At 42.5% G+C, this 17100-nt stretch overlaps 1 protein-coding gene across 1 annotated transcript in view; it reads right to left on the bottom strand.

The window, feature by feature from the left end:
• RELN (reelin) overlaps positions 1–17100 on the bottom strand; it is a 352879-nt gene that overhangs the window by 139643 nt on the left and 196136 nt on the right. Inside the window, 1 exon segment of the mRNA XM_063134189.1 lies at positions 14039–14184. Coding sequence (XP_062990259.1) covers positions 14039–14184 — 146 coding nt within the window.

Here is a 17100-nt window from a genome sequence, read left to right as displayed (position 1 = left end):
TTGCTACTGAGTATACACTCAACAGGTGCTGATTTTATGGCACACTCACACTTTTACATTTTTAGACATACATATCTTAAATATTTGGAAAGCTCCACTGGTTCAGAAAATAGCTGTGAAAATGTTAATTGGAGCTGGTTATTTGGAGCATGTGATTCTGCTTTTGTATCAGCTTCATGGCTTCCAGGTCATTTCTGGACTCGATTCAAAATGCTGATTATTTCCTTTAAAGCCTTAGGGTGCAATCCTATGATTATTTAGACAGAAAAAGTCCTACAACTTCAAGTATTCCCCATGGCTGGGTAGGGAATGTTGGTTATTGCAGGAATTTTTCCTGTCTAAACATGCATAAGATAATATAATAATAATAATAATAATAATAATAATAATAATAATAATAATTGTTACTCGTCTCTCCCTCTGGAGAGGTACAACACAAATAAAAACACCATAAAGTACAAAAAACTAATTCAAACATTTAAAACCAGTGCATCATTAAAAGCTGCACACCATTAAAAAAGGCATCTTAAAATTCAGCTGGGTAGGCCTACTGGAAGAGATCAGTCTTTATGGCTTTCTTAAATTCTGGAAGACAGTTAAGTTCAGGAATCTCTTCTGGCAAGCCATTCCACAAACTGGGAGTGGCTGAAGAAAAGGTCCTCTGGGTAAGAGGCCTTGTTTTTGGTGGCTGGAGTAAATTCTTCCCAGAGGACCTGAGTGTGCAGGGCGGATTGTATGGGAGAATGCGATCCCGTAGGTAGCCTGGACCCAAACCATGTAGGGCTTTAAAGGTGATAGCCAACACTTTACACTTTATTTGTTGCTAAAGCTACTGTGGCAATTTGCAGCTAGTTTAGCCGCCAACTTATTGGCAGCCAGTGAAGAGATTTTAGAAGTGGTTTAATGTGGTCACACCTAGGTGCCCTTAAATTGAATAAGACCAGAATAGTTAAATTGCCGCCCTCTGTCACATGAGCCTGTCCTCAGCTCCTCTGAGAAGGCTCTGCTATTTGCCCCACCACCATCTGAAGATTGGCTGGAAGGAATGGATAACAGGGCCTAATGTGTTTCCATGCCTAGACTGTGGAAAAGCCAGCCCCAAAGGAAGTATTTCCCTCCCTTCCTGATATCCTTCCACTCAGAGCTGAAGACCATTTTTTTCAAGCTTGCTTGCTGGATATTTAGTTTGTTTCTATGCCTGATTCCCTACTGTGATTTGTTTTCATATAATCTGCTGTCTCTCATTGTGTTTAATATTTTAAATGGGTTTTATTTGAGTTACAAAGGCAGAATATAAATGGTTTTTAATAAATAAAACAAATAAATCTTAAATGCATAGCTAACATCAGTAATGAATGAAGTGGCCACAGAGTCCTGCAAGAAGCAAACTGTAATGAATTCTGTTCATCAAGGCACATTTAGGATATTTTCCCTTTTAAACACTTGCACTTGCTACTAATAACGCCCAAAGCAAAAGATAAATAAGACAAGATTTGAAACATATCCACCATTACTCAAACTAGCTGCATGGTTTACAAGATTTATAAGGAATATAGAAACGGCTTTGCCTTGTGTGTTCTCCTGACCATGCACTGCCTTGGCAATGCCCTCAGTGATGGATGAAAGGGTGAGGAAGAAGATAGGCAGTAAGCATAGTAAGAATAGGATTGAGGAAAGAGCTACAGCTTTCCATTTCTCCCTTGTCCCCTCTTCTCAGTCTGGAATCGATGGCTGTTTAGTTAGTATAACATAAAAGCATGAATAATATTGGGAGAGCATTGCATTATGTTCTTGACTACACAAGTATGGATAGTAAACACATTTTAGTTAAATCAAAAACCTAAAGTATTTGAAGGTAATTTCTGATAGGGTTAGAATTACAATAATTATATTTTGAGTGTATAGACATTTTGGGCCCAAGATAATAGTAGACCAGAGTTGAGCCTGACTTGACTTTTAACAGGAAAATTCACAATGGTCTATTGGCATTTTATGTGCTTAATTTTGTTGCCCAATTAAAGCACTATTCCTAAAAACTGCAGCAATCAAGAGTGACCTATATTATGCCTTTCCCCATAGATATAACCCCCTTATAAGGGATGTTCAAAATAAAAAAATTAAAAGTTTGGTAAGATTCTTGTAATGAAAGAGAAAGTCATCCAATTCTCATGAAATAAATAAAGCAAGAGTAGAGTTTATGGTGTCAAACTTAAAGTATTAATATGACCTGTCTTAAAATTAACTACAGGATGTATAAACCTTCTAAATCATTCTCTTCTCTTTCTTTCCTGATAACAAAGATAAAAATAATAATGGTAGTTACAAGCCCAGATTTGTTGCAACCCTACCTGTACTTACTTAGGAAATGAAATCAATGGGACTTGCCAGAGCTGGGTCCTGATTTTACAAGGCCCTTTGGCAAAACACCCTCAATGGGCAGCCCCTCTTTCTCAGTTAGTCTACCTGCTCACCAGCACTGCCCAGAGTTGATGCTGCTCGCTTCATCATTATTACTACTACCTAGGCTAACCCTATGAAAAGATGGACAGGGCTCCTGTATCTTTAACAGTTGTACTGAAAAGGGAATTTCTGCAGGTGTCATTTGTATATATGGAGAACTTTCCCCTCCATCACAACAGTTAAAGCTGCAGGTGCCCTGCCCTCTTTTAAATCTGGTCACTCTAGTATAGCTCCTGCACCTTTAACTATTGTGATGAAAAGGGAATTTCACCAGGTTCTCCATATATACAAATGGCACCTGCTGAAATTCCCTTTTCTATGCAACTGTTAAATATGCAGGAGCCCTGTCCTCCTTTTCATATGGTCACCCTACTACTACCTGCTTGCTTGCCAGATAGAGAGATCATGAGCAAGCAGGCAGTGGCATCTACAGCTTCTCCTTTACACCACCACTATTATCTGGGCCAAACCAAGAGGCAGGTGAACAAGCAAACTGCACGGGCTCTTGTCAGTAGGCCCCCTGCTAGGGTGTGGACCCTCAGCAGATATCCAAATATGCCAACCCTTGACACCAATCCTGGGTCTTGCTTTTGATGAGACATGGATTGGATCAGGCTGTTTTTAAACATCTTTCTTATTGAAGTCCATTCTAAGTCTAGTAGAAAGATATGCGTATGTTGTCTAGAATATGCATCCTGATGTTCAAGGTGCTCTTGCAACTAAAGAATTTTAGAGTAGTTAGTGAATTCCTTCCAACAGAAGGTTAGGCATGTATTTAGAAGCAATAGGGCCAGCCCTGCCATACAGTATGGTGAAACAATTTGTGGAAGTGGGTGCCTGAATCACCTTAGTGAGTGATGGAGGCATCATTTGGGGTCCATCTCAGATAGAAAAGTGTCTTGGACAAGCACTGAACAGGGTGCAGTGGAAAAAGTCAGTGGATGCATGTAAATGTTTGCATGTGCTGGATCACGCCTTCTATCAGCTTCAGTTGGTGGCCCAGCCATGCCCCTATCTGGACAGGGATAACCTGGCTTCAGTTGTCTACAACTTGGTAACCTCCAAGTTAGATTACTGCAATGCACTCTATGTGAGGCTGCCTTTGAAGATGGTCCCGAAGCAGCAGCTTGTGCAAAATGCAGCGGCCAGAGTGATAACAGGGACCAGAAGGTTCGAACATATAAGACCCAATCTGGACCGCTTGCATTGGCTGCCTGTATGTTTCTGAGCCCGGTGCAAGGTGCTGGTTTTAACCTATAAAGCCGTACATGGCTTGGGACCACAATACCCGATGGAATGCCTCTTCTGACATGAACCTACCCGTTCACTATGCTCAACATCCAAGGTCCTCCTCCGGGTGCCTACTCCGAGGGAAGCTTGGAGGACGGCAACATGAGAGAGGGCCTTTTCTGTGGTGGCCCCCCAATTGTGGAACAATCTCCCTGATGAGGTCCGCCTGGCACCGACATTGTTATCTTTTCGGTGCCAGGTCAAGACTTTTCTCCCAGGCATTTAGCAATATGTAATTAGCCTGGATTTGTTTTTGTATATTTTTGTGGTTTAAAATTGTATGTTTTTGTGATTTTAAATTTTTGTATATTGTTTTTAAGTGTTTTTATCCTATGTAAACCGCCCTGAGCGCTTCGGCTATGGGGCTGTATACAAATGTAATAAATCATCATCATCATCAATATGTAAATATTTATACATGCTGGATCACAGCCAATATGTAGATTCCATCTACTGGAGTTATTGTAGTTCCACTGAAGAAGCATTTTGAACTTTATACATTGCTACTATTTTGCTGCTAGGGTCAGTACATGTAGAAATTGTAGTAAGGATGTTTAATCCAAAGTTTATCTAATCACATGAACATATTTTATTAAAACTTATGTATCAGTGGAGACACTCCTTTATGTGGGACATGCTAATCAGATACTAATTACATAACTAATTTTCCTCACAAAGATTGCTGATTTGCAGATACAGTTTGAATACAGTGCAAACTCATTTTCCGTAGCCGGATTAAACAAGTCCACATGCTTGCAGTTGTGGATTCCTCCACAGGCGAGGTGCCCAAGAGGTACTGAAATGGGTCTACGTACATCAGGGTTGTTACTGTATTTGGATATCTCTCAGGAGACCAATTTAGCCTAATGATAATGAGTGGCAGGGGCTGCTGTTTAATTGGAACAACAGTCACAAAAGGTTTACTTATTAGAGATTTATTCTGCAATTTAAAAGGGGTCAATTGGCAATGGCTTGTATCTGGATTTTCAATAACTGGTTCATTTCAGTTATTTCATTCTGCCTAAAGCTTGAGAATGTTGGGCTGGAGGACAAGTTTAAAAGTTCACAAGATAAACCATTTTCTAAACGGTGCTTGGCTCCTCAGACAGTCACAAAGCAAACAACACATAATGCATACCCTCCAATATTATACAGACAGAAAATAGGAACTCTCTTGTATACTAACAAAATCTCTTTTCTCACACCAAGGGTAACTACTTGAGCACACTGTGCTCAGTCCCATTACACACTGATGAAGGCTTTTCTCTGACAGCTGTGTTTTGCATTCATTTACTCTGCCACAGCCCGTCCCACACCGTCTTCTAAAGCAGATATATTAGTAAGCAGGTTGTTAACATTGTGTTTAATCAGACACTGGAGCTACCTGCCCTTGTTATAAAACAGCTGCATCTCAAAAATGTCCTATGTGTATAAGGAATAGCCAGTTAGGGGTGGGGAGGAGATCACTGCACTGATATTTTCTGTACGCTTACATACATGCATACTAAAGTCAATGCATCTGCTCCACTCAGAGTTCTAGAGAGCCAAGGGAAAAGGGTAAAACCTAAAGACCTAGCCATATTATAAAAAGACAAATCCAACAATTCCTAAATAGACCAAATAGGGACAGCATTTATTATTATTATTATTATTATTAATAATAATAATAATAATCACATTTGTATACCACCCCATAGCCGAGGCTCTCTGGATGGTTTACATAGGATAATCAAAACACTTAAAAACAACATACAAAAATTTAAAATCACAAAAACAAACCCAGGCTAATTACATATTGCTAAATGCTTGGGAGAAGAGACAAGTCTTGACCTGGTGCCGAAAAGATAACAATGTCGCGTCAGGCGGGCCTCGTCAGGGAGATTGTTCCACAATTGGGGGGCCACCACAGAAAAGGCCCTGTCTCTTGTTGCCGTCCTCCGAGCTTCCCTTGGAGTAGGTACCCAGAGAAGGACCTTGGATATTGAGCATAGTGTACGGGTAGGTTCATGTCGGGAGAGGCGTTCCATCAGGTATTGTGGTCCCAAGCCATAAAAGGCTTTATAGGTTAAAACCAGCACTTTTACCAGGGGCAGGTACCAAAAAATAAGGACTTTCCCTAGTAGGAAGACTTGAAACAGGCTCATAATGGAACTGCTGCTAATCACATGAACCAGATGAAACCTGAGTTCAGAAGAAAGCCCTGGGAAATCAACAATGAATACATCTTTTCTCTTTGTTAGAGGGAAAAATAGAGGTTTACAGAATACAGCCAAGTTTTTGTTTTGTTTATGCATACATTTTTGTTTTGGTTTAGATTTATAATTGAATCTAGACAGAGTTATTTGGAACTAGATGTACAGTGTCCTTATTTGGAAATGAGTAAAGATATGGAGAGTTTACAACTAAACCTTTATCAAGATTGTGAGTTTATTTGGGTAAGTCACACAAAAATGGCCAAAGGTAGGCAAATCTTTTTCAACATCAGGAACATTGATTTGTCAAGATTCATCGCACACACAAAAGAATAAAAGCTCATGAAGGCTGCAATCCTATGTATGCTATTTTAGGAATAAGCTCCACTGAACACAGTAAGACCTACTTTGGAGTATATACATACATAAAATTGTGCTGTAAATTGATCGATTTTTGTGTGTGTAAAATGTTCTTGCAATTTAGAATGTTCAGAAGAGTACAATAGTATCTGAGAACAATACACACAGCTGTCAAAGTTCCCCTCTTAATTTAAATAAGGAGGAGAAACAGATAAACATCACCAAATGTCAGTTGGCATGTAACTGGCGGATTTGGCAGTTATTGTGACTGTTTCAATTTACTTATAGCTTTTCAAATCTTAACTGTTCTACTGATTGTTACAAGATGGGACCTATAGTCATTACGTAGGGAAGACAAAAGCAATTGAGTGAGATGAACAAGATCTAGGAGCTAAAAAAGAATGCAAGGCACAATTAATACAGATGACTCTCCGTCCTTTCTTTCTCGTTGCACAATAACACTTGAAAATACATGGGCAGCATATGTTGCTTTTGTCTTCATATGTTCACTCACCAGCATTTGACCCATTTGCCCAGTTCTGGAAGGTTTGGAATTCTAAGGGAGGTGTACCTTCAGCAGAGATTATCTCAGAGAAGCAACCTGTGTAGGCCTTAGCTAGACCTAAGGTTTATCCTGGGATTGTCCTGAGGTCATCCCTGCCTGCTACCGGGATATCCTGTGTGCCATTTACATGAACAGGGATGACCCCGGGATGATCCCGGGTAAAACCTTAGGTTTGGCTAAGGCCGTAGTTCCTAATTATGTCATTAAGGCAATCAATCTTTATATTTTACCACTTATGCATGCCCCTGTTACATCACGCTTACACCTCCGTGATGTGCTCTACATTGGGCTACCTTTGAAGAGCATCCAGAAGCTTCAATTGGTTCAAAGCACAGCAGCAAGGCTGCTAACTGGTGCAATATCAGGAATACATCTTTCCAATACTGAAAAATCTGTACTGGCTGCCAGTTGTTTCCCAGGCTCAATCCATAAAGTTTGAAGCCCTAAATGACTTAGGGCCTATCTGAGAGACTGTCTGTCTCAGTATGAACCTGCTCCATTACTAAGATAAGCAAGAGAGGCTCTTTTGAAGACATCAGGCTCATTTACACCAAGCAGGATATCCCACTATGAAAGTGGTATGAAAGAGGTATATAAAAGGCAGGAGCCAAACTACTGCTTTATAGCAGTATTGAAGTGCATTGACAAGTGTTGGGGCCCATGATGCATACCATATACCACTTTCATACTGCTTTCATAGTGTTATATCCTACTTGGTGTAGATGTGTCATGGGCCCCAACAGTTGTCAATACATTTCAGTACCACTATAAAGCAATAGTGTAGATCCTGCAGTGCACTTTAATACCATAATAAAGCAGTAGTGTGGCTCTTGCCTTTTATATACCACTTTCATACCACTTTCATAGTGGAATATCCTGCTTGGTGTGGGTGAGCCCATCCTCACTTACAGAGGCCTACTTGTCCAGCGCTCCTGAGTTGCTCCCAAACCCTGTAACACGTTCCCTTTGGGGTTGCAACTGCTCCCCATTCTCTTTGCATTCAGGAAGGGGATCAAGATGCAGCTTTTTAATTTGGCTTATTAAATTGTTATGCTTTGTAAGATTGTTTTAAATATTTTGTTATGCTTGCATTTGTTTATCATTCTCGTTTTTTGAATTGTTTTAAACTGCTTTGGTTCCAGAAAGCTGGTATAGAAATTCAATAAATAAATGAGCAGACGAACAAACAAATGCCCCCTATTTCAGGGTTGAAGTAGCGTCAGTCTACCCCTATGCAACTCTTTTCCTCCAGACTTAGCATTATAGCCCCTGTTCAGAAGACACCTTAAACCATGGCGGTTAAGGCTTTCTTTGTTAACTAAAAAGCCTTAACCACCTTGGTTAAAGCCTTAACCACCGTGGCTTAAGGTGTCTTCTGAACAGGGCCACTGTCTTTTTCATCAAATCAGCTTCAAGCTGCTTCCTCTAACACTGTCAGAAGATGTTTAAGGAGCATGTTAATAAACACTGAACTTTGGAGATCCAGGCCTTAGCTAGACCTACCTGTTAGTATGCGACGGAGGAAGGAAGATCTCACAACGTGTTTATTGCAAGATCCCTCCTCTGTTTATACGCGACGTGCAACGACCTCAGAAGTTTTTTTTATTAAAGGGCCAGCAGCGCATGAACGCTTGTGCGCAAAAGGTAAATGTTTTTTTAAATTTGAATTATTTCCCCCGCTCCCCCCACCCTACCCCTGATGGGCACAACACTCCTGAGGAGTGCTGCACCCCATGCGCGGCTCCCTGTGAGGAATCGTGAGGAGCCGGGTCAACCCGCAGTGCCCCGCCACACATTCCACAGTCTCAGGCTCAGCCCGAGACCGTGGAAAAACCGGGGCTTAAGGGGAAGGCAAGATCCCAGGGCAAGGGAGGGATCATCCCTCCCTGATCCCCTGTGCATCATGTGGACACACAGGGACAATCCCGGGGATCACCCTGGGATTTCGCCCCATCTAGCTATGGCCCCAGATTGAATGAATCTGCAATGCAAAGAATTAGCCCGGGGGTGGATGGGCGGCTAATACCCTAGATGGTTGTCAAAATGTTACTGCCCTCAGACCATAGGATTAGGAAATGAGCCAAAGTACCATTTAAAGAGGACTTAAAAAGAAGACACCAAGAGAGCATGGGTGGACAGAACGTAGATTGGGATCTACTGGTAGATCACTGAGTAATTTGCAGTAGTTTAGCAAGGTGGGTTTTTTAAAATTACCTTTTAACCATACCATCAACAAAAAGTTAATATACGTATATTCTTCTTTCATTTAAGGTGTTTGAATTCTTGATCTGTGGTAACTTATACTTAGATTTGTACCTGCACTTATCCCACTGTATGGAACATCAGTGTGGTAGGCAATTGGCTTTATGAGAAATTCATTTGAATTAGTTTTTGATCAGGATTTACCAAGTTTGCACCATCTGGATCAAAGATGAATTCAGATGCGATCTGCAGACAAAGCCCGTATATTTCTGAGCTTGCATTGTGATACATGGATTTAAAAAATGGTGGTGGACAGCATGTGCACAATTGAAAAATGTTAATGAAAAAATGCATGCTTTTGAAAAATGTGCACACATACCCTTTAATCAATGGGAGAAGAATACATACTTTTCCAAGATGCACACAATTTGATGCATACCTTTGAAATAGATGCATGGATTTTTGTGCAAAAAGGGAAAAAAAACAAAGCTCGTAAGCTGATACGGACTTGAGTTGGAATGAGCTCTGAGTCGGAATTCGAAGAACTTCAGCAATCTCGAATTTTGATCTTCCCATATCCCTGCTAACCCACCATTTTGCACCTGGCTCAACTCCCAGCCACTATTTTGCACTTGGCTCTGGTTAGTGCACCTTGGGGTTCTAGCAAAAAAACAGTATAGATCCTGTAAGGCCAAAGTCTGCCCACCCCTGACTTAGAGCAACTGACCAAGAAATGGAAATTGTCTTGAGAAGGAAAAGCAGCTTGTGCCTAACTGGCAGGAAAATAGTAGTTACTTTAAAGTTACTTTAAAGATATAGCTAGCAGCTACATCACTTTTTCTTACACAAAGAGGTAGGGAGAATTAGATAAATGAGATGTAGGCTACAAAAGGTGACAAATGAAAGAGCAAGATGATACAGACAGTGCAGAGCATGGGAATATGTGGGCAGATAATCTGCAGGCAGCAGTACAAGTCAGGTCAGGCAGTGAAAAATGACAGTGTATAAGCTAGGGTCAGAGACTGAGGAAGCAGGAAAAACAACAGCTTTGAAGAGAGGATCAGCAACTATATTTACTGCATAATTCACTCTATGTAGGCCAGGGCACAGGAGAATCACACAATCTGAGGAGTCTTGTGTGGTCAACAAAAGGAGGGTGAGGGGGGAAAACCTGGGGTTGAGTTGAAAGTCCTTTTGACAACTTTTATGGCTCAAGCCATCTCTGAGCTTACTTCCCCATGGCCATTTGGCCTTTAATTACCCATTGGGTATACACCCAAAGTATGTAGAGTGTTACTTTATCATAATATATAGGAAGAATCTGAAACAGAACATGGGTTCTGGGTGGTTAGTTAATAACCCCAACTACCCAGCCTCACTGGGTTTGCATGTAACAAAAAGCCAGACCCAGCAAGGGTAATTAGAAAACTGGGTGGCATGCACCTGGCATATGCATGAGTGGTTAATTAGCCGCCATGGCTTATTAACCAGCATCTTGTCCTGTGAACTGGGCCACTGAGTCTTTGCAGCTCTCCTGCAGGAATGAAGACTCAGAAGTTTTTCTCTGTCTCAGGTCAAACTACAAGTTACTTTAAAGATATAGCTAACAGTTACATCACTTTTTCTTACACAAAGGTAAGTGCTGGGGATCCAATCTAATCATGACTAGCATCCAAGGTAATATGTAGTGTGTGTGTGTGTGTATGTGTGTGTGTATATACACACACACACACACACACACACACACACACACATACATACACACACTTTGGCCCCTGCTATGGTCCTAATACATCCCCCCCAAAAGGTTTTCATTCCTTTCAATATTTTTTTTTTCCTGACAATGCAATTTTTTCTGGCAACCCAATCTGCAGCAGTGTACAAAAAAATTAAGTTACCCTATTTCCTATGGTAGGTTCCCAATCCAGATTGTGTTCCCTGAACTTACTTTTCTATAAGGAAAAAAATATATGTAGCTGCTAGCTATTTCTTTAAAACCATGTTTAGTTTGACCTTGAAACTGGCTCTTTTATCATAATATGATAGCTCTTTTATCCTCTGCACATTGCCAGATATACATGTGTTGGTCTTTGTCTCCCAGCTTACTACTCCCTGGCCACTGAGCCTTTAATTACTCATCAAGATATACTCCCAATATCAGCAGACTGTTTCTGAAACTCGCAGAATTAAATTCCCTAGACATTAGACTATGGTGTAAAAACAGGCAATCTTAGCTACTTAGTTGTGCAAAAGTGACAGTACTCAACTATATGATCACATCCAGTTCTTAGCCAACAGGATCACTGCCTCATAATAAACGGTAAACATGAGAAACACCAGAGAAAGAAAGGATAGAAAAACACTGAATAGCTACCCATTCTCTGAACATCGTCCATCCTGTGCATTGAATGAGGCAGGGATCCTGTGAAAAAAGCAGTACGCGATCACAGAATTAAAGTATTCATCATAACTTGTGTGAAGAAGGGGTGGATGACGATCACTGTTAGTAATGAATACTGATAACAACATGGTATACAGCTTACATTGTGTATAGATAATCCCTGCCCAAAATGGAATTGGAGAAGTCCTGGCTACTTATCACAAATGGCTGAGAAGCCAGGACTAGCACATGAACAGTGGGAGATTGTAGGGCTGCGTCAGGTGACTGATAGAGGCCGAAGTTAAGGGATGATTGGGAATGCATCTCCATCGGCACGGGTGCTTACTGCAGCTTACTTTGAACATTTGAATGTTTAAGTGGGAATTTATGGTAGTAATAAATAATTCTACTTGGTTTTCAAAAGAAATATTCAAAACTGACTAAAATATAGCCAAACGTGGTGGTGGTGGTTGTTATTATTATTATTCTGAAACCTGGAGGACAGGTGGATGTTGATAGCCTTGGTTACCCTAAACCTGTGCACTTCAACTGGCATGGCTATATTACTTATTTGCTACATTAAGTTGAGTAAGTCATGTCATAGAACTCAACCTTGGAGAAACTGAGGTTCAAAATGTTAACTATTCAAGCCGACACACTTGAATTTAAACCAGCCCACGCTCTGATCCTATTTCTCTGAAGTAGGATCTACTTGCTTCAATGGAACTTTCTTCCGTGTGATATGTTTAGGATTTGGGATGTCAATCCCATAAACATTAAGAGAATAAGCTTTGCACAAGCATTTGTACATTACTTTCAAAGTTTTATGGATTGCTGCATGAGCTGCATCCTTTAGGAACTTCATTCTGGGGTTTTTCACAAGAGTTCCTTCAAGATATACCACAAGTTTGTCTTGAGAGGTTAAGAGTTTTGCATACGATAGCACTTATCAAAAGTTACTAATATATCACTTTGAATCCACTGATTCTTCCCGATAAGTTCATCCGTAAAACTTAGACAGCGGGTGTGTTCGGATGACACTTTAGCCTATGGAGTGGGACTAATCCACTCCACCGATGACTACTTGCGTGGTGCCCTCTGGCACCACGGAAGTGCTGCTCTGTGGAGTGGACTATCCCCACTTCATTGAGTTATTGCTTACCTTATCAGAGCGCTGCCATTCCATGGGGAGGAGCGGAGGGGAGATGCACCGCGTGGAGGTGCACTGTTGCTGGAGAAAGAAGTGTCTCTCCTCATGGCAGGAGGAGGGGTTAATTGGAGGCGACACGCCCGCCGGTTCTCACTGCAGCCGGTGCAGAGGGACAGGAGACGGGGGCGCAGCAGGTGCTAATGCATCCTTTGCCTGTGGAAGCCTCTTGTCGCGTGACATGAGAGGAGGCTGCTCTGGAGCTTCTTCCTCCTGCGGTGGGTGCAGCGGGTCTTCCTCAGCATGCACCTGCTGCAGGAGGAGGACGCTCCGGAGCGGTCTCCACACGTGTCACGCAACGAGACAACTGCTCTGCTGAGAGGTCCTCAGTTGTTTCGGCTTGCTTCGCTCTCTGGATTGAAACTAAATGGGGATGGAAGAGGCGCCGCCGAGACAACTGATGCCCTCTAAGTGGAGCGATTCTCTCGGCACCAATGTGTCCTTCGCCCTCATCTCCATAGTAACAGGGATGGGGTGGCTATAACGATGCTGCCCACTGCCCTGTTGCTATGGAAATGATGGCAATGGAGGGGCGGGGTGTGTGTGTGCAAGGATCCGTGCTGCTGCTGTGACAAGCAGGACAGATTCTTGCGTGTCCCCTCCCCATTCGCTTGCACGTCCGATTCCCTTGCATCCCTCCTGCTGCAGTAAAGGATTCCCCTTCTGTTCTGGCTGTCCTTGTCACAGCTGAAGGACGGATCCTTGCACCCCCTCCAATATTGGAAGATTAATTTCTATCGCGGTTGGACATTGCACATCCAGCCACGGGAGGCATCCTTCAACCCCACCCCCACCCCATTATCCATTTGGGGATCAGCTCAAGGGGATGGAAGGGGCTCCACATGGATTGCGGGGTGGGGTGGTGGCGGTGGCGGCAAAGGACGTGCATGTCCCTGGGAAGACGTGGGGCGCCGTGATCGGTGGCGTCCCACCCAGGGCCGGCATGTGCCCGTGCTGGGAAGCACATGGGGAGCCAAGGATGGCAGCGCCCCTCCAAGGGACAGCATCATCGGCGGCTCCCCAGGGCTTGTTGGGCTAGAGCGGCAGGAATTTCTGCCGGTCTTGCCTCGTGGTTCTGTCGGCAGGGAAAATAATCAATGGAGCCTGCCACGCAACACGATAAGCAACGGTTGTGCAGAAAAACAACTCAGCAAACCGTTGGTTATCTCTGTTGGTTATTGCCCGACAGTGGACTATTTAAGCAATGGTTGATTAAACAGTTCACCGTTGACTAAAGTGTTGTCACTGAGCCAGGGTTTTATCAATAGATGTATGTTACTAAAAGCAAGCAAAAGGGCTTAGCTAAAGCTTCTTAACCATCCCCATCCCTAAGAGTAATGCCATAAGAGTCCATATACCTCCAAATGGTAGTGAACACTCACCCTTTGGGCTGGCTCTCAAACTCTTCAGCCCATTGCTCCTGGGCATCTTCAGTAGAAAGATCCACATCTCGTGTTGTGGCAAAATTTAACTCGCTGCCTTCAGTTCCATGGAAATAAATTGCGTTCCCATCCGACTGACAGCTATGCTGCAGATAAAAGGAACACACAGGAGGTATCTATTAAATCGATTTTGTAACAGCAGCTTTCTACAATTCTGAGAAAGCCATTAAATTATTTAGCAACTGGCTGATTACAGAAGCTGAATCAAAAACAGAAAGAGAGCAAGCATTTAAGTCTTATTTTATTTATTTATTTATTTTATACCTCACCTTTCTACCAACAAAATCACACCCAAGAAGGCTTACAAAACAATTTAAAATGGATTAAAACTATAAACACCTTAAAATAAAATAAAAACTTAACAATTACAAAATAAAAAAGAGCACCCAATCTACAGACCCGCTTACAGGCCGAAGGTAATGTTGAATAAAGCAGTCTTTGCCTGCTAGCAGAAGGACAGCAGAGAGGGAGTCCCACAGCCTGGGAGCGGCCACCGAAAAGTCTCTCCTGTCACCACCAAATGCGGCTCTGATGTTGGTGCCTCTCTAGAAGATCTTAAGACAGGCTTGTATGGGAGAAGGCAGTCTTTCAGATAGCCTGGTCCCAACACATACATGGCCTGCTGCAGGAGATTCATCAACTTAACAGTCTATCAGTATATTTAAGAGCACTATTAAGGCTGATCTCTTCCGGCAGGCCTATCCAGTAGAATTTTAGGATGTTTTAAAAATGTTTTTAGGATGTTTTAACAATGTATATTATGTTTTAATTCAGCTTTATGTATTTTATATTTACTGTTGTTCCTTGCCTCAATCAAAATGGAGAGGTGGGTAAGAAATAAATTGTTGTTGTTGTTGTTGTTGTTGTTGATAGGTCATAACCAGCACTTTGAATCCTGCTTGGAAACTGACTGGCAGCCAGTGATGCTGCTGTAACAAGGGAGTCACATGCTCCCTGAAACTGGCCTGGTTAACAGTCTGGCTGCAACAGTCTAGCCAAATAACCCCATCCAGTACACACTGAATTCCTATTCCCAGATCCCAGATCTGCCTTTTGACTAACCAGTAGCACCTCTGAGGGAAACTGCAGGCCAATTGCCACAGTGACAGAACAGTGCCACGTCCTGAGATTGCCCCTTCAGGAAGAACCAGAGCCACCGTACGAAACTGCCTCCCAATCCCATTTTATACAGATGCCCCAGAAGGATACCATGGTCGATGGTATTGAAAGCTGCTGAAAGGTGGGCAAAGCTTGGAGAGATTTACTTCCCAGGTCTCATGCAACCAGGCCTCTGTGATATATTTTATTTATTTATTTATTTATTTAAGGATTTTTATGCCGCTATTCAGCCAAAAAAGGCTCTCACGGCGGCTTACAAAAGTATTTCTTGACAGTCCCTGCCCACAGGCTTACAATCTAAAAGACATGACACAAAAGGAAAGGGGATTGGGAAGGAGGAGGAGGAGGAAGAGGAGGGGGAAAAGGAAAGCAAATTCAGGCACTACAATCTTAGTTGCAAAGTTCAGCAGTTACAGTTGACAGCAGGAGGGAGGGGGCTCTCAGCTGGAGCTGGACCCAGGCACGGTGGAGAGGTGCCTGGCTGCTGCTTCCTCCCTCACTGGTGGCCTCTGCAGAGAGAGTTGGCAGCAGGAGGGAGGGGGCTCTCAGCTGGAGCTGGACCCAGGCACGGTGGAGAGGTGCCTGGCTGCTGCTTCCTCCCTCACTGGTGGCCTCTGCAGAGATAGTTGGTAGCAGGAGGGAGGGGGCTCTCAACTGGAGCTGGACCCAGGAACGGGTCAGGTAAATGCATTTTGTTTTCCCATTCACTGACCTGGCATTCAGTAGCAGTACCTTCAGGAGGACTGTCACTAGGGCTATTTATGGGAGTTAGCTTGGGAGCAACAAACACCCTGTTGATGTTCCTATCCCCAGAATGACCCAGGTGGCTTCCACCACCATATCTCCCTCTGCCCTCTACCATTTCAGTTGGGCTTCTGCAGTGACATGGCAAGAATATGTTAATGTGTTACATATATTGTACAACCTCACCACATTTCACAACCTCACCCTCAATCTGAAATTTGGGCTGCCCAAATATGCATTCTTCCACCATAATAATCTAATCAGTCACCATTGATTAATCCTGCCTCATTTGGGACACAGTAGAGGAGCTCATAGTAAGTCCCACTTCTTCTAGCAATGTATGCAATAATTTAGAAAGTTAGTTAGGAAAACCTCTTCCTCAAGGTTGAAAAATACAAATAAAACCCATACTGGTCACCATCACAATAGTGGAAGACTATCTGGGAAACAGCCTAGGAATCAGTTTGTTTTCCATCTCAGAAACAACTTAACAAACAGGATATTAGTAAAGATAATCTCATGTCACTTGGTGAGACTGTTTGACAACTGTTTCATCAGCAGTGATCTTAGTGTTGTAAATTTTATCTGCAGTAGGCCAGAGGAATATAATGCAAGCAGAAGGAATTGTTACAGAGCAAATGCTGTTATAGCAGCAGATGCCATACAGTCATTTTAACTGCACAAATAAATGAGGTTTTCCTCCCACAACTCGGGCGACTTTTGCAAACATTATAAGCCATGTAGAATTTGTGAAACAGCAGCAAAAGGCCTAGAGGCTTTTACACAGAAAAGGAAACAGTACCCCTGTGCATCCAGAGGTGACATCCTGATTGTGGTAACACCCTGGTCCCTATTGAGTTGAGTTGAAAATAGTAAAGAATTTAATTAAAGCAATAATAAATGTATAGTGCTCTGCTGAAGTAAATGGCTAAATTCCTATTGACATCTGTGAGACTGGTTTGGGTACAAAGTAATAGATTCTCATTACTAGTATTACTACTTGAAAAGCTGCAGTTGTGATTGGGTGAGAAAAGATCATGCATGCTAATTAGTATCACCAAGTGCTTGACTGGTTCAAGTTTATGGCTTTCGAATCTAGCAAAGGATCACTGGAAATTACAGCCGCCATTGGCTGAACA

This window comes from Elgaria multicarinata, chromosome 9 (assembly GCF_023053635.1).
Source record: "Elgaria multicarinata webbii isolate HBS135686 ecotype San Diego chromosome 9, rElgMul1.1.pri, whole genome shotgun sequence".
Lineage (NCBI taxonomy): Eukaryota > Metazoa > Chordata > Lepidosauria > Squamata > Anguidae > Elgaria > Elgaria multicarinata.
Note: the sequence above shows the minus strand (reverse complement) of the source record. Positions and strands in the feature narration are given on the sequence as shown.